At 35.5% G+C, this 23700-nt stretch overlaps 2 protein-coding genes and 2 long non-coding RNA genes across 5 annotated transcripts; 2 read left to right on the top strand and 2 right to left on the bottom strand.

Annotated features, from left to right (window-relative positions):
• Nucleotides 1-7: 7 nt before the first annotated feature.
• LOC135804315 (lys-63-specific deubiquitinase BRCC36-like) lies at nucleotides 8-1172 on the top strand. The gene is made up of 3 exons (XM_065318146.1): nucleotides 8-198; nucleotides 264-474; nucleotides 537-1172. Exons 1-3 carry the CDS (start codon nucleotides 85-87, stop codon nucleotides 986-988), a joined length of 777 nt encoding a protein of 258 aa, XP_065174218.1. The 5' UTR covers nucleotides 8-84; the 3' UTR covers nucleotides 989-1172.
• A 409-nt stretch (nucleotides 1173-1581) lies between these two features.
• Nucleotides 1582-3488, bottom strand: LOC135804316 (protein RER1-like). Of its 2 annotated transcripts, none has more exons than XM_065318148.1 (5): nucleotides 3261-3488; nucleotides 3033-3139; nucleotides 2804-2908; nucleotides 2350-2446; nucleotides 1582-2291 (listed from the first exon to the last, which is right to left on the bottom strand). In XM_065318148.1, exons 2-5 carry the CDS (start codon nucleotides 3105-3107, stop codon nucleotides 1975-1977), a joined length of 594 nt encoding a protein of 197 aa, XP_065174220.1. In that variant the 5' UTR covers nucleotides 3108-3139; nucleotides 3261-3488; the 3' UTR covers nucleotides 1582-1974. The 2 variants fall into 2 exon arrangements, with proteins under 2 accessions (XP_065174220.1, XP_065174219.1); XM_065318147.1 differs by lacking the exon at nucleotides 2804-2908 and adding an exon at nucleotides 2648-2752.
• A 277-nt stretch (nucleotides 3489-3765) lies between these two features.
• LOC135789585 (uncharacterized) lies at nucleotides 3766-11062 on the top strand. Its single transcript, XR_010547605.1, has 4 exons — nucleotides 3766-3950; nucleotides 8937-9040; nucleotides 9118-9389; nucleotides 9510-11062. It is a non-coding gene; the product is annotated as an uncharacterized lncRNA (long non-coding RNA).
• Nucleotides 11063-12010: 948 nt separating this feature from the next.
• On the bottom strand, nucleotides 12011-23219 carry LOC135789493 (uncharacterized). Its single transcript, XR_010547584.1, has 3 exons — nucleotides 23009-23219; nucleotides 20714-20757; nucleotides 12011-15244 (listed from the first exon to the last, which is right to left on the bottom strand). It is a non-coding gene; the product is annotated as an uncharacterized lncRNA (long non-coding RNA).
• Between the last annotated feature and the right edge of the window lie 481 nt (nucleotides 23220-23700).

Genomic DNA, 23700 nt, shown 5'->3' with positions numbered 1-23700 from the left:
CCTAACATTGATGTTTACTAAAGAACAGTTTAACTAATTGTAAACTTCGTGAACTTTTTCTTAATGTCTTAAAAACCGGACAAGATGGAACCTAAATACTTAAACAAAGTAATTTTAAACGCTGATGTATATGCGGTATGTCTGCAACACGCGCTGTCCACCGAAAAGGAGGAAGTCATGGGTCTTCTAATCGGAAACGTAAGCTTTGATTTTTAAGGTTACTAAGTTTGATTTTGTTATAAATTGATGGTTTTTACTGTTAGGTGGATGAAACTACTTCTACCTCACATATATCAGCTTGTACTATTCTGCGGCGCATTGATAAACAACCAGATAGAGTTGAAATATCATCTGAACAACTTCTGCAATCTTTTAACTTAGCTGAGAAACTTTCTAATCGACTCAAGAAAGAACTCAGAGTAATTGGCTGGTATCACTCGCATCCACATATTACAGTTTGGCCAAGTCATGTTGGTGAGTTATTTGAAAAGTTAATAATTCTGTAAATAATATTTAAACATTTTTTTTATTTTTAGATATTAAAACTCAAGCTTTGTACCAAATGATGGAACGTTTTTTTGTTGGTTTGATATTCTCAGTATTCCCAAAGAATGCTGGTTCTGTAGACAATCAAGTACAGGTAATAGCCTTCCAATCATTAAGTGATAGCGATCGTCGGTTGGAAATTAAGCTGGAAATTGCTGATTCAAAACTAGCCACACATAACTTGGAAGCTTTGTCTACATTGCCTAAAAATCTAGTGCAGGAAGAGAAAGATAATCATAAAGATGCACCGGATGACGAGTGCGATGATTTTCTAATTAGTATGCACAATGAGGCATTAAAAACTTTGAATCATGTGCACATCGTGTCCAAAATAACGCGACCAATATGCGAAGATTTGGAGAAACGTCTGGAAACAAATCGGTTGCGGATTACGGAATTGAAACGGATCGTCAAACTATTAGAACGAGGACAATTCGCGTAAGAGTGCCATATTTTTATATATATTTTAATCATAAAAACAATTGATTATGATATTTATTTATCTTAACATGTTGGTTCATTTAGAGAACAACTGTTAAAATATTATTTTTGTACATACGAGTGCAAATCGCATGATTTTGCACTTTGGAATTTAACCAGATTAAAACGTTGAAAATTGCTGCATACATCTTAAGAAAATTTCATTTAAATGAAAAAAGATAAACTTTTCACAGCATATTCGAGTGCAAAATACTTAATTCACTTACCTCTTTTTAGTTTTTAAAACAAAACGCGTAAAATAGCAATAATTGAACTATTTAGCGCAATTTTTTGATTTTATACTCACTTATATCGTTTACTCGTTCAAATTTTTGCTTCGTCATCGCATATTTATGAAAGTCATGTCAAAATGACGAGCAATTTATTTTTTCCTGAGTTCTTTATCAAAATATCAAAATTGTAGGAAATGAAAACAACATAAACATTGCAATTTGGTTTTTTATGCATTGCACAGTGGATATTTCGCGTTACTGTCATTTTTTCTGCATATTTTAAAATTTTAATAATATTATCCATAATACAAATCACTTCATATAAATTGTGTAAGTGTTTGAAGTTTATTTACACGTAAATTGAAAATTAGGTGTACAAATACAAATGATACTAATACACACTCTTCCAACAAAGGTAGGAATAACGAAAAACACCAAGAAAACAACTCGCGGTATAAACAACTTATGTCGAAATAATACATTTTATGTTTGCTAGTTACAAGTTAAAGTTCCCCATTTGCTCCATGACTATGCCCGCAATCCGACTGCGTATGCATCTGTAGAAACACGTATCTAATGTTGAAATTTATTCATCAATGTTTTAAGTGAAAGTAATCGCTAGCGTGAATCGTTCATTGTACACGTGCACGCGTGTACGTTTACGCCCGTCTGTTATGCTAGATTGAAAACTTATATTTTATAAACATCCGCGGGGTCAATTGGCGCCGCCGACCACCTTCCCCGTGTCTTCGTGTCCCTGGTACTTGGGTTTGCCGTGCGTGAACGGCAGATAACGATACTTGATCATGTGTCGGATCTGGCGCTTCATCGTGATGCACAGCAGCGTGAAGAAGTACATGACGAGAATTGGCCAGAACACCGGCACATTGAAGCAGTCGAACAGCGTGCAGAACAGCGCAAATAGCGTGCTTTTCGTGACGGAATACCAGAACTTGAATTCGGGCAGGCGGCGGATGAACGGCCGGAATTCTTCGTTTGCTCTCGTAGGCAGCTCCGGACCATTTTCTTCAGCTGGTGAGAAGTGTATTTATATTATATCATTCGCCTAATAAATTTATACGTGTCTTACCATCAAAGTCCATCGCTGGATCGATTTTTGGCGTTAAAAATGCAATAAATAGATTTAAATGGTAAATGCCGAGGGCGTAGGTGACTATGTACCATCCCTGCAACGAAATTGTGTTACTTTCTAAGTCTGTCTAACATTTAGGTATAGAATGAGCCGACCCCAAGTATAATTTGCTTAGATTTAACAGGCACCCAGAGGCGGTGGTGGACAAAAACACTCAACTGTTCGTTTCGACAAGATCTGAATGAGTAAGAATATGAGGTGATAGATGAGATATGTAAATAATTAGGGAGGATACCTGCGCGATCAGGACTCGAGCCAGGAATCCGGCCACGAAGAGCACGGCAAAGATCCATCTGCCTGCCTTAAATGGCACTGTACTGTCCACCACGCCCTGGTACCACTACAAACAGAGAAAGCAAATTATACTAAGGGTGCCGTGCCGGCGGCGTACCTGCTTGCTGATGATGCGGAAGGAGAAAAGCACGAGCAGCGCTAGAGCGCCACCCCAACGACCTTTTGGATACGGCGTCCAACTATCCAGCTGACTTTGATATATCTAATTGTTTTGCATTGATATTTTGTTAATTTTCTAGTCATTTCATATAGTATTAAGCATATTAATATTTTCTAACTTTTATATTAATGTGAGGCATTTAAATAATGTGAATAAGGTAAATTACCTGTGAAATTCGAGTCCATGCCTGTGACACTACACTTTTTTTGCTACTCCCTGGTGATAATAAATCCTCATCCATGATTATATTCTAATATTTGTACAAATGCAAGCCTAAAACACAAGTAATTAGGTCAATAAATGGTCCAATTATATGCCGTTTAAATTAATATTAATGAGCATCGACCGACAATTGTGAAATTGTCTCCGGGTTGGTGCCCCAGCTCATGCTTACCGAATTATGCCAGTTGATGGATTGGCGATGCGGCGTCTTTGGCGTCGTGTACGTAAACTTATGCGGCGGGCGGTCGTTGTTGTATACAATGCGTGCGGGGCGACCCTTTCACGTTATCAGTCATCCATTTTCGGTATTTTCCTTCGATTATGAGGATTATAATACCATCATCGCGGGCGAGACATCCACGTCAATTTGTTTTGACGTTTACTTCAATCCCGTTGACAACCAGCAACAACCTGCTTGCAACTGCTACTGGTGGCGCTGCTCTAATAATGAATTAAGATAATAGATGGCGCTGTCATTTTCAAAATCAATTTTATTTTTACTTATTCAAAAGTACAAATTTTAAAGCTTTATCATATCTAGAATTGTGTGCTGAACATTATGTCGATATCCGTTTTTGTGTACCTCTATTAGTTTATGAGATAAACGGTTCTTAAGTGTTGGTGGAAGTACACGCTTCATTTAAATGCTTGTATGTATATGTTGAGCGTGCTCGACTTACACGCGCGCTTAGTTCAGCACCGGGCGTTCGTGGAGTCAGACACGTTTTTCGCTACAATCGTTTTCGTTGTGAGTTTGTTATTTGTTAATTCGCGTTGAGGTTTTCTTTCGATAAACTGTATTTTGTGATAATCCACCGCCGTCATGTTCTTATTTCAAGGAATTACGTGTCGAGAAATAGTGGTAAGTACAGGTTTTCCACATTTTCCTTTGCTGAAATTGTTGTCTTTGTTGAACTCATCTGGTCGCGCATGCATCGTTCTAGAAGTCTTATTCATACGCAAGCACACCGGTTTAGAACGATAAGTGATAAGATTTGTTATTGTGCACGTATACATACCGCATCGGAATATACACACGAGTATCGTTTGCAAATCGACTCATGAAATTAAATTATTTTAAATATCCATCTGACAGAGAATTTTCAAATCTTCCATAATATCCTATTTTGTGGTTGCAATCTCTTTTAGTTTGGATGGTATTTGCAATCGAAAATCGGCGAAATTGGGCGCCTCGACAGTTTGCTTTTTATCGAAATTTAAAAACTTTAAAAACTTGCAATGCGATAGGCATTTTATACGAGGCGACATTGCCGCCCCCCGAAATCACGCTAGAAATGCCATAAAATCGCTCTCAAACTTTTACGATTTGTGTGAATTTTCAAAACACTCGGTGGAAATTTGGCTGTATCTCGGGAACCGTTTGTGCGATTTTAATGATATTTTCAAATTTGTATAAAGCGATAGACATTTTATACGATGCGACATCGCCGCCCCCCGAAATCACGCTACAAATGCTATAAAATCGTTCTTAAACTTTTACGATTGCTGTGAATTTTCAAAACACTCGGTGGAAATTTTGCTGTATCTCGGGAACCGTTTGCCCGATTTTAATGAAATTTTCAAATTTTGATAAAGCGATAGGCATTTTATACGATGCGACATTACCGCCCCCCGAAATCACGCTAGAAATGCATTAAAATTGCTCTGAAACTTTTACGATTTGTGTGAATTTTCAAAACACTCGGTGGAAATTTGGCTGTATCTCGGGAACCGTTTGCCCGATTTTAATGATATTTTCAAATTTGTATAAAGCGATAGACATTTTATACGATGCGACATTGCCGCCCTTTAAAATCAAGCTAGAAATGCCTTAAAATTGCTCTTAAACTTTTACGATTTGTGTGAATTTTCAAAACACTCGGTGGAAATTTGGCTGTATCTCGGGAACCGTTTGTGCGATTTTAATGATATTTTCAAATTTAGATAAAGCGATAGGCATTTTATACGATGCGACATTGCCGCCCCTGAAATCACGCTAGAAATGCCTTTAAAATTGTTCTTAAACTTTTACGATTTGTGTGAATTTTCAAAACACTCGGTGGAAATTTGGCTGTATCTCGGGAACCGTTTGTGCGATTTTAATGATATTTTCAAATTTGTATAAAGCGATAGGCATTTTATACGATGCGACATTGCCGCCCCCGAAATCACGCTAGAAATGCCTTAAAATTGCTCTTAAACTTTTACGATTTGTGTGAATTTTCAAAACACTCGGTGGAAATTTGGCTGTATCTCGGGAACCGTTTGTGCGATTTTAATGATATTTTCAAATTTGTATAAAGCGATAGGCATTTTATACGATGCGACATCGCCGCTCCCCGAAATCACGCTAGAAATGCCATAAAATCGTTCTTAAACTTTTACGATTTGTGTGAATTTTCAAAACACTCGGTGGAAATTTGGCTGTATCTCGGGAACCGTTTGTGCGATTTTAATGATAGTTTCAAATTTAGATGAAGCGATAGGCATTTTATACGATGCGACATCGCCGCCCCATGAAATCACGCTAGAAATGCCTAAAATTGTTCTTAAACTTTTACGATTTGTGTGAATTTTCAAAACACTCGGTGGAAATTTGGCTGTATCTCGGGAACCGTTTGTGCGATTTTAATGATATTTTCAAATTTAGATAAAGCGATAGGCATTTTATACGATGCGACATTGCCGACCCCTGAAATCACGCTAGAAATGCCTTAAAATCGCTCTTAAACTTTTACTATTTGCGTGAATTTTCAAAACACTCGGTGGAAATTTGGCTGTATCTCGGGAACCGTTTGTGCGATTTTAATGATATTTTCAAATTTAGATAAAGCGATAGGCATTTTATACGATGCGACATTGCCGCCCCCGAAATCACGCTAGAAATGCCTTTAAAATTCGTTCTTAAACTTTTACGATTTGTGTGAATTTTCAAAACACTCGGTGGAAATTTGGCTGTATCTCGGGAACCGTTTGTGCGATTTTAATGATATTTTCAAATTTAGATAAAGCGATAGGCATTTTATACGATGCGACATCGCCGCCCCCGAAATCACGCTAGAAATGCATTAAAATTGCTCTTAAACTTTTACGATTTGTGTGAATTTTCAAAACACTCGGTGGAAATTTGGCTGTATCTCGGGAACCGTTTGTGCGATTTTAATGATATTTTCAAATTTAGTATAAAGCGATAGGCATTTTATACGATGCGACATTGCCGCCCCCGAAATCACGCTAGAAATGCCTTTAAATCTCTCGGAAACTTTTACGATTTGTGTGAATTTTCAAAACACTCGGTGGAAATTTGGCTGTATCTCGGGAACCGTTTGTGCGATTTTAATGATATTTTCAAATTTAGATAAAGCGATAGGCATTTTATACGATGCGACATTGCCGCCCCCTGAAATCACGCTAGAAATGCCTTTAAATTGCTCGGAAACTTTTACGATTTGTGTGAATTTTCAAAACACTCGGTGGAAATTTGGCTGTATCTCGGGAACCGTTTGTGCGATTTTAATGATATTTTCAAATTTGTATAAAGCGATAGACATTTTATACGATGCGACATCGCCGCCCCCCGAAATCACGCTAGAAATGCTATAAAATCGTTCTTAAACTTTTACGATTTGTGTGAATTTTCAAAACACTCGGTGGAAATTTGGCTGTATCTCGGGAACCGTTTGTGCGATTTTAATGATATTTTCAAATTTAGATAAAGCGATAGGCATTTTATACGATGCGACATTGCCGCCCCCGAAATCACGCTAGAAATGCCATTAAAATTGCTCTGAAACTTTTACGATTTGTGTGAATTTTCAAAACACTCGGTGGAAATTTGGCTGTATCTCGGGAACCGTTTGTGCGATTTTAATGATATTTTCAAATTTAGATAAAGCGATAGGCATTTTATACGATGCGACATTACCGCCCCCCGAAATCACGCTAGAAATGCATTAAAATTGCTCTGAAACTTTTACGATTTGTGTGAATTTTCAAAACACTCGGTGGAAATTTGGCTGTATCTCGGGAACCGTTTGCCCGATTTTAATGAAATTTTCAAATTTAGATAAAGCGATAGGCATTTTATACGATGCGACATTGCCGCCCCCCGAAATCACGCTAGAAATGCCTTAAAATTGCTCTGAAACTTTTACGATTTGTGTGAATTTTCAAAACACTCGGTGGAAATTTGGCTGTATCTCGGGAACCGTTTGTGCGATTTTAATGATATTTTCAAATTTGTATAAAGCGATAGACATTTTATACGATGCGACATCGCCGCCCCCCGAAATCACGCTACAAATGCTATAAAATCGTTCTTAAACTTTTACGATTGCTGTGAATTTTCAAAACACTCGGTGGAAATTTGGCTGTATCTCGGGAACCGTTTGTGCGATTTTAACACTGTTTTCAAATTTAGATAAAGCGATAGGCATTTTATACGATGCGACATTGCCGCCCCCGAAATCACGCTAGAAATGCCTTAAAATTGCTCTGAAACTTTTACGATTTGTGTGAATTTTCAAAACACTCGGTGGAAATTTGGCTGTATCTCGGGAACCGTTTGTGCGATTTTAATGATATTTTCAAATTTAGATAAAGCGATAGGCATTTTATACGATGCGACATTACCGCCCCCCGAAATCACGCTAGAAATGCATTAAAATTGCTCTGAAACTTTTACGATTTGTATGAATTTTCGCAACACTCGGTGGAAATTTGGCTTTATCTCGGGAACCATTTGTGCGATTTTAACGATATTTTCCAATTTAGTTAAAGCGATAGGCATTTTATACGATGCGACATTGCCGCCCCCCGAAAGCACGCTAGAAATGCCTTTAAATTGCTCGGAAACTTTTACGATTTGTGTGAATTTTCAAAACACTCGGTGGAAATTTGGCTGTATCTCGGGAACCGTTTGTGCGATTTTAATGATATTTTCAAATTTAGATAAAGCGACAGGCATTTTATACGATGCGACATCGCCGCCTCTCGAAATCACGCTAGAAATGCTTAAACTTTAAACTTTAAACTTCTTAAACTTTTACGATTTGTGTGAATTTTCAAAACACTCGGTGGAAATGTGGCTCTACCTAAGTTATAAAATAAATAATATAATATAAAAAAATTACTTTTGTTGTTATTAAGTTAACATAATCAGTTATATAATTATTTATTTCAATTTTAAAAAGTGGAGTTACAATTATAATACAAACACTAACAAGTGAATATAAGTTTATTGGCATATAAACGTGTTATATTAAGTGTAAAGTACGCTTTACACACCACGTGCGTGTTAACTTAGCCTCGGTAGATTGTCTCAATTATACCAACCACGAATGCCAACATAAAATATAATACATAAAACATAAATATTTAAAATTTTATTTAATTGTTAGGTTAAATTTATATGAAGTTGAGTTACAATTATAACTCAGTAACACAGGGAAGGAAATAAATATAAATTTATTGACATTTAAACGTGTTTTATAAAGTGTAAAGTACGCTTACAATCCACGTGTGTGTTAGCTTAGCCCCGATATGTTGTCACAATTATACATAAAATATAATATATATAACATAAATATATAAAATTTTACTATTGTTTTTATTAAGTTAATATAATAACTTATATAATTATTTATTTCAATTTTACAATGTGAAGTGTTATAATTCTATCACTTTAGCACTGAAATAGAAATAAAGAATATTTTGCTGTCCCACACATATATAAAGGGTGAAGTAACCTTTACAAAAATGTTTGTGTTCTATATGAGCCTTAAAAATTGTACATAAAAAGTACTACTATAAACTATAAACTACTATATTTAATTCTCTTTTTTTATAGTTCTCGGGAGCACCGTCTTAAGAACAACAGACCCGTTTTTAAAGATGGGCTGTTTATTTGATTTTTGGATTCTAGTCTAGTTTGCCGTGAGAATCAGTACCAAGGTGAGTAAATTGGATGTTAATTGTTTGAATTACTCCTTGTTCGTTGTTATGCTAATGCAGTTTTGTTTTCACCCCAGGTGGATGTGGAACCGACCTATTAATTTGCACGGGCTTATCGCGTCTTTTGGTTTTCTCAGAACGTGTTAGGATTTTCGGATTTGTTCCAAATTGTAAGTGATAGAATTTAATGTTTTCCTAAATTTTTTACGCAGATTATGGTGCCGGACAAAATGATTTCTCGCCCTGTATTGGAGAGAGTTTTGTTGAAAATAGAACAAGCCTAACAAGAAAGCATCTTTAGGTTTCTTTACAACGTGTTCTCAGGACACCGCTTAATTTTTCCCAAAATGTAAGTAATCTTATGTAATATTTTATTTTTGATATCATTTTTCATATACTTTGGGGCATTTCATATCACGAAAGACTAAAAATATACATACGTTGCATTCTAATAATATGTATATTTTAGGTTTAACGCGGCGTCGTTTATGAAAGGTAGCACCGAGGATGAACCTAAGAAGAAGAGTGCGAAAAAAGAAAGACTTGAAATGTCGGAGATGTGAAACCAGCTTCAAAATCCAACCAGTTGCGCAGGATAAGACTCGACGAGACTGAACAAGAGCTGAAGAATTGTTACCTGCGATTTTAAGAATATGTATTTGTTTATATAATATGAAAACAACTTGATTGAAAATTTAATGCTGCTGGAAAACAGCGGCAAATTTAGTTTTACGACACACTTTATTTCAAAATGCAGCCCAAGATTTCATTACAAATTGTTGTTGCAATAAATGTTAGATTGTATTGCTATTGCGTAACATGTCATATTGTATTGCCTTGTGATATAAGTTACATTGCATTATTTTTACTATAGTCATATTCAATTCCACGCCCGACGAAATCTTTAGTTTATATTTACATTTTATTCTATATTTTAAGCTTTAGTTATTCTTTAGTTTGACTGAGATAAGCAACGTCAAACTTTAGTTATAAATTTAGTTTGGACTAAAATGAGCAGAATTCGGCTGATTTTGATTCTGTGCACAAAATGCTACAATAATTTTAAACTTGTTTTAGTCTGTAGATATATTGCACAAATTTGTATTGTCGAATTAATGTGTGTTATGTTTTGATTCGATACCGCCATGTTGCAGTTAGTGTTAAATGTAATTTGCTGCACATGAAAGCAATGTTCCTATGAATGCATTACTACCTGATAAATTTGTTTATCAAGTGCAAATTGTTAGTTTGCATTTACTCTTTGCTTTGTTAAGTGCAGCGTTAAAGCGCAGCACTGTAAATAGTCAATTCACTGCTATGGACGTGTTGTCACGTGTCGCAAATAGCGTTTATCATTAACTACAATATGACACTTTTTATGGCATCCGGTTCAGAATCGGCACTTATATTTGCTTACTACAAGTCGAAACTTGTACATTTTTAACTTATAAATGTATTTTCACTGAGAGCGTTTTTTGCTATCTGCTTTGTTTACGCCTGATATCAATTCTCTCGACAGTTTAGTCGATCGCGCGCTGTTCTACAGTTAACACGTGTTTTGTTCATCAGTCGATCTTCGTGCGACTTTTCGCATTTCTTACTTTAATTCTGTAATTGCCTTCATCGGTCTTTCGTAACAGGCTAATGTGGAGCAACCTGTACGTCTGTGCGCTTGGGATGTTCCGTCGGCCGTCGCTAAGTATTATTCGGTTATGGAATTATCTGCAACGGTGTTGGTCTTATGTGCGCATCGTGCGTGTTCATCGGCAGTCGTTTATCTTCTCGCATATTGGCAAAACTTGGTTTTATTATTAATTCTTGCTGATAGACAACGTTGGTGCTCAGTTTTTGAATTTGGGAGTCATGGAAACTGCGATATACATGAAAGAAGTATTGGAGGTGCGCACATTTTAAGGTAAGTCTTTATTGCTACGAGATTTGAGATTCGTCAATGTTTTTTTTTTATTTGAAAGATAAATGTATTTTAAATGTTGTCAATAAAACACATTGTAATGTTATAAACTAATTCTTAGTTCTTTGTGGCATCCCCTTTGTTGTTTTCAGTATCGGTGTCTTAAATCATATAGTATATAAATCTTATGTGCGTGAAGCGTGTACAATGCATTGCTGTTGCTTGAATTGTGTTGTTGTTTTTAAAAACATGATAAAAACAGAAACATATATAGAAGAATCAAATAATAATGATAAAAACACTCGGTGGTCGAGTGGAGACGTGCACCTGCTGGCATGCTAGCAGACACGGATCGAATCTCAGGTACAAGAGGCATTTTTCTCAAATATAAAAATATCTGGTGTAATTTGGGTTGCATATATGAATTGCAACGAAATATAAGAGAAATTGAAATATAAGTGAAGGCAACATGAGAAATAAGAAAGTAAAAGGAGAACGGGAGAACAGAGAAATAGAAAAATGAGTAGTAGAGAATAGGAGAAAATAGAAGGAAGAGAACAGAGAGTAGAGTAGAGAAGAGGAGGAGATAGAGAAGAAAGAGAACAGGAGAGGATGAGATTTTTAAATTTTTTGGCACGTGTCGTTATAAGACAGTCTACGCCGGAGGCGCTCTAGGAGATCGCCCACTGCTTCGATGCGTCCATTGCTCCCGGCCCATCCTACAGCTACGATGTCTCTGCGCTTCATCCCCGAAATTATCAGGCATATCAACAATTTTTATGGTGGGGATCACCCCAGAGAGAGGAACTCCTTATAAGGACAATCCTTATAAGGTCTTGAAAAATATTTCTAAGTTTTAAGTCACCGCAAGAGAGGTGACACTTAAAAATATTCTTACCAGTTCTGACCTGTACCTGAAATGAGAGAAGGAGTACACGAATCATACAGGATACCTTAACAATTTTTATAGTGGGGATCATCCCCTGAGAGAGGGAACTCTCTCAGACACCTGTGTCTGTAATGATAGAAGGGGTACGCACAAATCAAAGAAGTAAATATATCTTACTATTTCTTTATTAACAATAGAATACAAGTTTAGATTTTATAAGTCAACAAAATACATGTCGCCATATTGAAACAGGACTTACGACCTTCTTAGCCGCACACATGCCAGCAAGTATTACTTCATAATGTTCTACTGGGATAATGAAATTAGTAAATAGTCAATTTTCTAGGCGATTGAAAATGGAAATGAATATACAGGGTGTTACAAAAGAAAAATTTTAAGTGTAACAAAAAACTCTCAACACTTCAAATATCATTCATTTTTCACCCGAGGCTCCGGGAAACTAACATACAGGGTGTCACAAAAAGAAAATTCAAAGGAAAATCAGGAAAACCCTAAAAACAACAAATACAGGCGATTTTCTACGTAGTGTTAGGAGAACTAATATACATGGTGTTACAAAAAGAAAATTTTAGAAACTACAAAGGGAGTCAATATTCACAATACGAAGAGGGAAATTTGCAAATTAACAACAATATTTTAATATAAAATCAGAGATTTTACCCGAAAATCATCGGAAAACAAAAAGGTGCTACAAAAATAAAACACTTACATTTTAATATATTATGAATATATATTTATTAATTGATGGTAGCATCAACTGTATCAGGTAAGCGACGAGTAAAGCATCATCATAAATTGATAGAATATCCGGCGGAAAACATCTAAATCAATACCCGGCAAGCGACGGCGCGTAACAACACAGTGGTTAAAGACGATAAAAATAACTATTTCTTTGTAAATATTAAGATTTACTAAGGCTGCGAAAACTAAAAACTATTCACCGTTCAGATTTTATTTCAACAATAAATTATTCATTTAATGATGCAATTCGATTAAAATGTTTCATGATCATCGAAAACATGACCGAACCGACTGCCGACGGCAAAGTGAGCGCGGTCGACAACACGAATATTGTCATTTTAATAATCCTCAGATAATTTTTAAAACCGTGCTTGTAATAATTAAATCAAGCATGTTATTTTTGGAAACGCGACTAAGAAGAATTTGGATAAACATTCCACCACGTGTTTGTAATCTACAAAATTAATATCCCTCAGATGGAATAATTAATTTAAGTTAAACCCCCTTAACTTTCCGCGATAAATTTAAATTATCCACCTACCTGTGCATTGATGAGGAGATTTTCTATCCTGAAATATATTCTATCAACTGAAAACTCGCGCAGGGATTAACGGACACTTATTTCACCTAAGAAGACTCTAACCGCCATAAATCATTAAACAAAACAGGCACACATGCTCATTTCAAATATTTTGACAATGGCCGAAAGAATACACGACGATTAATCCAATTAAAATCTTAAAACGCATGGCGACCAGAGAGGAACGTTTGCGGACCACGCGGTGAAACGACTGCCGTGTACGCCGCGCGTAGCCAGGTACAAGGCGGGTACGCAGCGATAACACGCGTCACTCGAACAAAAAAAGTTGTTTATACACAAACGTACTGATAAACACGTAGTTGAGAATACTAAACTAAAATTTACAATATTGAAATAGCACATATACACGGAATCTACTGTTACTTTCAATATTTATCGGCTTAAGAAAAGAATATATTGACTCTGGGATGTAATAAGATTGACAAAAAACCGCAATTTAATTTACCATTACAAATAAATAATTTATTGTCTTCGTAAAAGTTTACTGTGTATCTTAGATAATTAAGTAATTGGTGTTCACAATATCGGGCCTAATTTAAGTATTCACTTAAATGGGCAAAGGGGAGTGCTGCGTCATGTTTTTTGAGTATTTTTGGTAAGGAATATCATTTAAACTAAAAACGTTAGCGACCAACGGATAAAATATTATGAAATTTTGGAAAATTCTCTATCAGATAAAAGTATAAAATAATTAAATTTCCTGCGCTAAAACGTCCAAAAAATAATTTATATTTTATGAACACGACTCACTTCTACCGCTACCTTCGTACGGTGCCCTAAACACGAGTTACTTCTACCGCCACATTCGTACGGTGCCCTAAACACGAATCACTTCTATCGCCACACTGCTACAGTACTCCAAATGAAACTCCACTAAATACCGAGTTCTACGGCCAAACATACAACTTTCAATATAACTTGCGTATCGGATTTTTTTCGCAATAAATTTCAATACAGGGAGATACGGAATTAAATTCTGCATCTGGGAAAATTATTCCGAATTTTTGTGACACCGAGTTCGCGTGTTATAAATTAAAAAAAACTACAATCATAAGCGATACGAGTACTAGTGCGTATACAAACAACTTTCATTATAACTCGCGTTACGGAACTTTCTCGCAATAAATTTCGATACAGGGAAATAAAGAATTAAATTCCGCACTTGGGAAAATTATTCCGAACTAAGTTTAAGACCGCGTTTGCGAGTTCTAATAAAAAAACTACAATTCCTAGCGCAACGAGTTCGAATACAAGCGCGTAGACACACAACTATCATTACAACTCGCGTTACGGAATTTTCTTGCAATAAATTTCAATACAGAGAGATACAGAATTAAATTGTGCATGTGGGAAAATTATGCCGAACGTATTGAGACACCGCGTTTGCGTGTTATATCAATAAAACTACAATTCCTAGCGCAACGAGTACTATTGCGTATACACACAACTTTCAATTTAACTCGCGTTACGGAATTTTCTTGCAATAAATTTCAATACTGGGAGATACAGAATTAAATTCTGCATGTGGGAAAATTATTCCGAACTTATTATCACACCGCGTTCGCGTGTTATATCAATAAAACTACAATTCCTAGCGCAACGAGTACTAGTGCGTATACACACAACTTTCAATATAACTCGAGTTACGGAATTTTCTTGCTATAAATTTCAAAACAGAGAGATACAGAATTAAATTCTGCATCTGAACAAATTATTCCAAACTTATTGTGACACCGCGTTCGCGTGTTATATCAAAAAACTACAATTCCTAGCGCAACGAGTACTAGTACCCTGCTACAGTACACCGAATGAGACTCAACTAAATCAATAAAAAAAATCAACAAAACCTCTCTTGCGCTATCAGAATCCGATGAAAAATTTGAACATTTCACAAAGGTTTCCCGCAATATGATCCGTTTTCTATATTACCAATAAGTGAAATGTACAACACGCAGGCCTTAAACCATTTAACTGAATAATATAACTTAATTATAAACTTATCAATGCAGCGCTCATCGGATTGCAAGGGTAGGGCAAGTACTGCAATTAAAAGAAAACATAAAAGATAAATCCATTTATTTTACGATAATTATAGAGTTTCATCATGTAACTGCCTCAACAATTCAATACATAAGTTAAAATAAAAACATTTCATACAATGGAAAACAAACTTTCTGTGCTGAGTATCGCAATGGTCAGATAAAAGTTACTTACTCAAGCTCGATTATGTTTCCAGTTGATCTAGCGACCGACCACACAATAACTGACAATAAAACCGCATTGTAATATGAAGTATAAATATCAAATGCACAATTAATCATTAATAAAACGCTGCAGATGCATATTACAACTAAGTCGATTGATGACCGAATATAATGCAACTTATAAAATAGAAATCTGATAAAACGACACGCGTTGCGCGAAATACGTCTGGATACGCTAGAGACCGGCACGAAACTGGTTGCAATCTATCGATAGCGCTTATCAAAACTGCACAAGCAACGATGCAACAGTTTACAATAAGAATCTGTACCTGCTGCGCAAACCCCGAAGGTAAAAGCAATAGATGCGCAAAGCCGGTGCGTCGATACCACGCGACCTTGTGCATGAAATGAAATAGACACGATACTTGCGATCTAAACTAAACTAGAATATACTGCATGCGGCGTGCAAAGATTCCAACAACGACACTCGGGAATTTTTCAATTTTTGACGATTTTCTTTCAATTGCGAATATCTCGTAAACTAAAAGAGATAAATAAGATCTGATCGCAGCGTCTTAATCTACGGATCAATCTCTATTTTAAGTCTTAAGAAAAAATCGCCAAGGGGGGGTGCTTGATACTTTTTTTCGACGATTTTCAAAAATTCATATCTCTTAAACTAAAAGAGATAGCTACCAACGAATTGTTGATTATGAAAGATTGGAAAATTCTCTATCAGATAAAAATATAAAATAATTATATTTCTAATAGTAAAGGTCGAAAAACGCGACTAAAAGTGCTAAAAGTGACATTTTGCAATTTTTGCCCATTTTATTCAATCGCGAATATCTCGTAAACTAAAAGAGATAAATAAGATCTGATCGCAGCGTCTTAATCTACGGACCAATCTCTATCAGATAGGATAGTTAAAAGGAAATCTGAGAGATGAAATTTTAAGTCTTAAGAAAAAATCGCCAAGGGGGGGTGCTTGATACTTTTTTTCGACGATTTTCAAAAATTCATATCTCTTAAACTAAAAGAGATAGCTACCAACGAATTGTTGATTATGAAAGATTGGAAAATTCTCTATCAGATAAAAATATAAAATAATTATATTTCTAATAGTAAAAGGTCGAAAAACGCGACTAAAAGTGCTAAAAAGTGACATTTTGCAATTTTTGCCCATTTTATTCAATCGCGAATATCTCGTAAACTAAAAGAGATAAATAAGATCTGATCGCAGCGTCTTAATCTACGGACCTATCTCTATCAGATAGGATAGTTAAAAGGAAATCTGAGAGATGAAATTTTAAGTCTTAAGAAAAATTGCCAAGGGGGTGCTTGATACTTTTTTCGACGATTTTCAAAAATTCATATCTCTTAAACTAAAAGAGATAGCTACCAACGAATTGTTGATTATGAAAGATTGGAAAATTCTCTATCAGATAAAAATATAAAATAATTATATTTCTAACAGTAAAAGGTCGAAAAACGCGACTAAAAGTGCTAAAAAGTGACATTTTGCAATTTTTGCCCATTTTATTCAATCGCGAATATCTCGTAAACTAAAAGAGATAAATAAGATCTGATCGCAGCGTCTTAATCTACGGACCAATCTCTATCAGATAGGATAGTTAAAAGGGAAATCTGAGAGATGAAATTTTAAGTCTTAAGAAAAAATTGCCAAGGGGGGGTGCTTGATACTTTTTTTCGACGATTTTCAAAAATTCATATCTCTTAAACTAAAAGAGATAGCTACCAACGAATTGTTGATTATGAAAGATTGGAAAATTCTCTATCAGATAAAAATATAAAATAATTATATTTCTACAGTAAAAGGTCGAAAAACGCGACTAAAAGTGCTAAAAAGTGACATTTTGCAATTTTTGCCCATTTTATTCAATCGCGAATATCTCGTAAACTAAAAGAGATAAATAAGATCTGATCGCAGCGTCTTAATCTACGGACCAATCTCTATCAGATAGGATAGTTAAAAGGGAAATCTGAGAGATGAAATTTTAAGTCTTAAGAAAAATTGCCAAGGGGTGCTTGATACTTTTTTCGACGATTTTCAAAAATTCATATCTCTTAAACTAAAAGAGATAGCTACCAACGAATTGTTGATTATGAAAGATTGGAAAATTCTCTATCAGATAAAAATATAAAATAATTATATTTCCTACAGTAAAAGGTCGAAAAACGCGACTAAAAGTGCTAAAAAGTGACATTTTGCAATTTTTGCCCATTTTATTCAATCGCGAATATCTCGTAAACTAAAAGAGATAAATAAGATCTGATCGCAGCGTCTTAATCTACGGACCAATCTCTATCAGATAGGATAGTTAAAAGGGAAATCTGAGAGATGAAATTTTAAGTCTTAAGAAAAAATTGCCAAGGGGGGGTGCTTGATACTTTTTTTCGACGATTTTCAAAAATTCATATCTCTTAAACTAAAAGAGATAGCTACCAACGAATTGTTGATTATGAAAGATTGGAAAATTCTCTATCAGATAAAAATATAAAATAATTATATTTCTAATAGTAAAAGGTCGAAAAACGCGACTAAAAGTGCTAAAAAGTGACATTTTGCAATTTTTGCCCATTTTATTCAATCGCGAATATCTCGTAAACTAAAAGAGATAAATAAGATCTGATCGCAGCGTCTTAATCTACGGACCAATCTCTATCAGATAGTTAAAAGGGAAATCTGAGAGATGAAATTTTAAGTCTTAAGAAAAATTGCCAAGGGGGTGCTTGATACTTTTTTCGACGATTTTCAAAAATTCATATCTCTTAAACTAAAAGAGATAGCTACCAACGAATTGTTGATTATGAAAGATTGGAAAATTCTCTATCAGACAAAAATATAAAATAATTATATTTCTAATAGTAAAAGGTCGAAAAACGCGACTAAAAGTGCTAAAAAGTGACATTTTGCAATTTTTGCCCATTTTATTCAATCGCGAATATCTCGTAAACTAAAAGAGATAAATAAGATCTGATCGCAGCGTCTTAATCTACGGACCAATCTCTATCAGATAGTTAAAAGGGAAATCTGAGAGATGAAATTTTAAGTCTTAAGAAAAAATCGCCAAGGGGGGTGCTTGATTCTTTTTATCGACGATTTTTGATAATTAATATCTCTTAAACTAAACGCGATAGCAACCAAAGAATTGCTGATTATGAAAGACTGGAAAATTCTCTATCAGATAAAAATATAAAATAATTATATTACCTACAGTAAAAGGTCGAAAAATGCAACTAAAAGTGCTAAAAAGTGACATTTTTCCATTTTTGCCCATTTTATTCAATCGCGAATATCTCGTAAGCTAAAAGAGATAATGAGGATAGTTTAGATTTTTATAATAAACTATTACACCTAATGTAAAATTGTTAGTTATATTCATGACTTGAGAATTGAAGAATACTTGCTTAGACGATGCCAATATGAACTGCAAGATGTAATATCTGCAAGTAAACAAACTTATCTCTTGTGCGAAATTGCGTGATCGCACACGGACACGGTGTGCACTCACTACCACCGACAAGCAATATTTAACGCGAAAACGTGCATCGTAGTGCCATCTAACCTACATATATGCAACAAACTTGATATTGCATGAAAATGTCAGTCATAAGCAATTTAATAATGCCTATGAAATCGCAAATATTGCTTTAATTTATACTCTATGACACAATAAAATAATAATATATTCACACATCGGAGAAAAACAAACATTCGAAATGGTCAGATATAAGTTACGAGTACTTACTCAAGCACGAAAGGACCTCCTAATGACGGAAAAAAACATGGCAGGAATATGTATCCGATTGACCGACAAAGTCACACAGTAACCGACAATAAAACCGCAGCAATCTTGTAATTTGAAAATTGAACTTCAAAACCGAGCAAAAAAAAACTTGTATGAACATAAACGCACAATTAATCACTAAGATAACACTGGAGATGCATGTTACAACTAAGTCGATTGATGACCGAACATACTCGAAATACAAATTTAGAAAATAGAAGTTCGATCAAACGATACGCGACGCGGAAAATACGTGTAGATACTCCAGCGACCAGCCCGCAACTGACTGCAATCCATCGATAGCGCTTGCCGAAACTGCGCACGCACGGATGCGACAGTTCACTATAAGACTCTGTGCCTGCTGCATAAACCCGGCAGGCAAAAGCAATAGATGCGCAAAGCCAGCGCGTCGATACCACGCGACCTTGTGCGCGAATTGCAATAGATGCGCAAAACCGGCTGCGCGTCAACGGCACGCGAACTTGTGCACGAATTGCAATAGACACGGTACCTGTAATAAGAACTAAACTAAAATGTGCTGCATGCGACAGCGCGACGAGAATCTTACGCGTAGCATCTCGTACGGCGGATGCGATAAGAAAGTGGTTTATACACAAACGCTGATATGATTCAGAACGAATACAATTCTATTTTATGATTTTTAGTTCATGCTAGTCCCATCTTTGAATAGAAGTTACAATGCGACAATTCACAATAAGACTGCCCCTGCTGCATGAACCCGGCAGGTAAAAGCAATAGACGGCCCGCGATCTTGTGCACGAATTGCAATAGATGCGCAAAGTCGGCTGCGCGTCGACGGGACGCGACCTTGTGCACGAATTGCAATAGGCGCAATACCTGCGATTTAAATTAAACTAGACTATGAGAATCTCATGCTTTGCATTCCACGCGGCGAATGCAATAAGAAAGTGAAGATAAATCAAGAAATAAACAATGCAATTCTATTTTATCATTTTTGTTTTCTTACTAGTATGACTGATACAGATAGTAGTACCGGAATTTATATTATTAAAATTAATAAAACTTTTAATTTAAAATCATGAAATAATGACTTCTTATGCTCAAATATTGGCCTATGTTACATCTAATATTTAAGTGAAATTTAATTCAAACATGTATTGTTTCTACTCTATTTCAGTTTATGTTTAAGCAATGAACAATTCCAACTATTTATTGCAATTTTCCACAAAATTTTATTGCACTTCAGTAGAAAAACCTATAAATTTTCATCTATACGTTTTCTGCTGAAAAGTATATTCACATTTGGTCAAATCAGGGCTACACTTTGGGTCCTTGAGTAAAATTTTACTATCATAAAATGTTCAGAACCACATTTTATGAAGGTATCCGCAATAAAAAGTTTGAATTTCCATTTTTAAATTTTCTGCGAAGTACTTGGAAGAAATTTCCGCAAAAATAAGTTTAAGATATCAATTTTCTAATTGCAGGAAAACAGTAAAAATGTTACTTACCGGTGTATCGAACACCGCAAATCAAATGTGAGTAGATACTTGTACTGAAATAAAGAAGAAACAAAACATTAGATACACAAATTCAGACAAATTGAGGATACTTTATTGTACCTCCAGAAAATAGCGTTTCAAAAAGTGTAGCATACATATGAGGCAGTGAGCGATTGCCTATGATCAGTGAGTGGTCGCGCACCTAAGTGGCCGTGTCCGTGTATCACACGTACACGAGAGTACGCATGCACCACCCTATCTAAACAAATAGCAATTTTTACACATAACTCAAACTTCAAATATAGAAGTCAATAGGATATACTTATTCAAAATAAATTAATCTAATTATAATATTGTTATAATTATTATAATATTATTATAAATTGATTGTTCTTATCGACGATTTTCGACAGCGAATATCTTCCAAACTAAAAGAGATAGCAGGCAGAAAATTGTAGATTATGAAAAATTGGAAAATTCTCTATCAGACGGAAATTTAAAATAATTTAATTTAATGGGGTAACGCGACTGAAAGTCCTTAAAATTGCAATTTTTCAATTTTTGACGATTTATTTTAATTGCGAATATCTCGTAAACTAAAAGAGATAGAAGGGAACAGATTTCAAAGTCTTAATCTGCGGAAAATTTTCTATAAGATGAGTTAAATAAAATGCATATATAAAAGATGAAATTTTAATTCATAAGAAAAATGGGCAAATAGAAGTCAGTTATACAATCATCAATGTACGGTGCCCTGAACACGAGTCACTTCTACCTCAGCTCTTGTGCGGTGCCCTAAACACGAGTCACTTCTACCGCTACCCTCATACGGTGTCCTGAACACGAGTCACTTCTATCGCTGCCCTTGTACGGTACCCTGAACACGAGTCACTTCTAGCTACCCTCATACGGTGCCCTACACGACTCACTTCTATCGCTACCCTCATACGGTGCCCTGAACACGAGTCACCTCTACCGCTGCCCTTGTACGGTCAATCCTTCTCGTGTCTTTTTATAAGAACAGTTGGATATAAAGCCATGGCAAGTCGGTGCAGTGTTTGTCAAACCAGTAGGTGTGCTAACGAGACCTCTAATGGTCGAAATAGCTATCCACATCAGGTTTGACTAATTGTTTAGTCGGCCGACTACTCGCATGGTGCAGTCGGCCGACTTGCAATGGTTTTAATAATATATCGTTTTCATAACGATATCGTTTTCATAACGATATTGTGGGTATAGCGTACAGTAAGTGTTTACTTTACTTAGCTTTTATTTTACAATATCGCAGTAAATGACAGTTCATAATGTTTAATTCGTCGCAGAAAGACAATACATGACAACCCACATGTTCTCGACAATATGAAAACTTACTTGGCAAGCCACTTGCACCGTACTATGTGTAACTGAATATCTAGTTGAATATATTTATGTATATTCCATATTGGAGTTAGCACATGCACCGACGGAAACAGTACACAAAACATTAAATTCACATTTTATAATAAACAAATTCATCTTCGAATTGATTCAATGGTCAATTCACTCTAAAAATTTAATGAATTAATTAAGAACACAAGTAAAGCCGAGCACACCGTCCGACGGCTAGAATAAAACTATTTGCCAAATGTCGCCGTTGATGTCAGCAGCGTGCAGAGTAACATTGCCTCAGGTAACATTGCGCGCCGCAACACACACAAACCCAAACACTGATAACACGCACTACAAAAACGAAAACAAGTCTTGAAATTATGTATACATTGACTAGTCAATGCATACAGCAAATTCAAAGTGAATCTATGCATTGACCAAATTCCATAAAATCAATAAAAACGTAAACATTAAATAAATAACTCAAAACTTGTCGCAATTATCTTCTTTCACTACTTCTGCAATATGTTTTGTTATCTTAATTTATCTCATTTATTAATTTTATTAAATAGTTTCACATAAATCATTCGCTTTAAATCTAGAATGCTAAAAGTTAAGTGAAATCAAATGACTTAAACGTTTACATGTGACATGGTTTTCAAATCCTCATTATATAAAATTCAACAATATTAACAAAGAAATATGATTATTGATTATATTTATATTTTTGAAAATTGAAATTCGAAAAGAATATAACTCTTGCGCTTTTGTTAGCAAAGGAAAGACGAACAGTTCATTCTGTGCTGTATCAGCAAGGCACGCGACTATCTTATGTTTTTGCAATACGCGACAAAACGCGATAACAAAACTACATACATGCAAACTAATATTCGACGCATATATTGAGAGGAAACTATAATTTAATTGTAAACTTACCAATGCAGAGGCTCACCGGATTGCAAGGCACTGCAAATATCCGATTCACTTAGCAACTCGACACCTTGTGAGTTGCAATATACACTTAACCGGTAATTATGGACAAAAACACGCAAATATTGGTGGTTTGCTAATTGAATATAATGTAAATTTAGAAAACAGAGGTCCGAACAAACGATACGCGACGCGAGAAATACGTCAGAACCATCCAGAGACCGGCACAAAACTGGTCACAACCCGCGGATAGTTCATGCCGTAACCGAGCAAGCAACGACGCGACAGTTTATGATAAGAAAGCAAGATATGCGCAAAGCCGGCGCGTCGATGCCACGCGACCTTGCGCACGAATTGCAATAGACACGATACCCGCGATCTAAGCTAAACTAGAATATGCTGCATGCGGCGTGAGGGGATTTCAGCGCCGACACTTGGGAATCTCATGCGTTGCATTCAACGCGACGCAAGCGATAAGAAAGTGAATTGTGTTCAAAACAAACACAACTCGGGCCGAATGCAACGTTTGCCGATAAATATAGAAATAAAGAATACAATTCTATTTTATGATGTTTAGTTCATGCTAGTGCCATCTCTGAATGACACAGGTTGGAGTCCCAGAATTAAGATTATTATAATTAAAGAAAAATTGCGCGATTTTACATTACTATTAAAGTAGTGTTGTACAATTTTTATTA

The sequence above is a fragment of the Atheta coriaria genome, unplaced genomic scaffold (assembly GCF_025399875.1).
Source record: "Atheta coriaria isolate IRGN ID8LTWV9N9 unplaced genomic scaffold, Caltech_Dcor_3.1 hic_scaffold_3_pilon, whole genome shotgun sequence".
In the NCBI taxonomy this organism is placed as follows: domain Eukaryota; kingdom Metazoa; phylum Arthropoda; class Insecta; order Coleoptera; family Staphylinidae; genus Dalotia; species Dalotia coriaria.
This window is presented reverse-complemented; position numbering and strand designations above follow the sequence as displayed.

Excerpts from the sequence above, each read along its gene's own strand:
- LOC135804315 (XM_065318146.1), top strand. The coding sequence starts at position 85 with ATGGAACCTAAATACTTAAACAAAGTAATTTTAAACGCTGATGTATAT. Across the intron at positions 199-263 it reads TGGGTCTTCTAATCGGAAAC|GTGGATGAAACTACTTCTAC; the intron begins GTAAGCTTTGAT and ends TTTTACTGTTAG. Across the intron at positions 475-536 it reads AGTTTGGCCAAGTCATGTTG|ATATTAAAACTCAAGCTTTG; the intron begins GTGAGTTATTTG and ends TTTTATTTTTAG.
- LOC135804316 (XM_065318148.1), bottom strand. The coding sequence starts at position 3,107 with ATGGATGAGGATTTATTATCACCAGGGAGTAGCAAAAAAAGTGTAGTG. Across the intron at positions 2,909-3,032 it reads CATGGACTCGAATTTCACAG|ATATATCAAAGTCAGCTGGA; the intron begins GTAATTTACCTT and ends CAAAACAATTAG. Across the intron at positions 2,292-2,349 it reads TCCAGCGATGGACTTTGATG|CTGAAGAAAATGGTCCGGAG; the intron begins GTAAGACACGTA and ends ACTTCTCACCAG.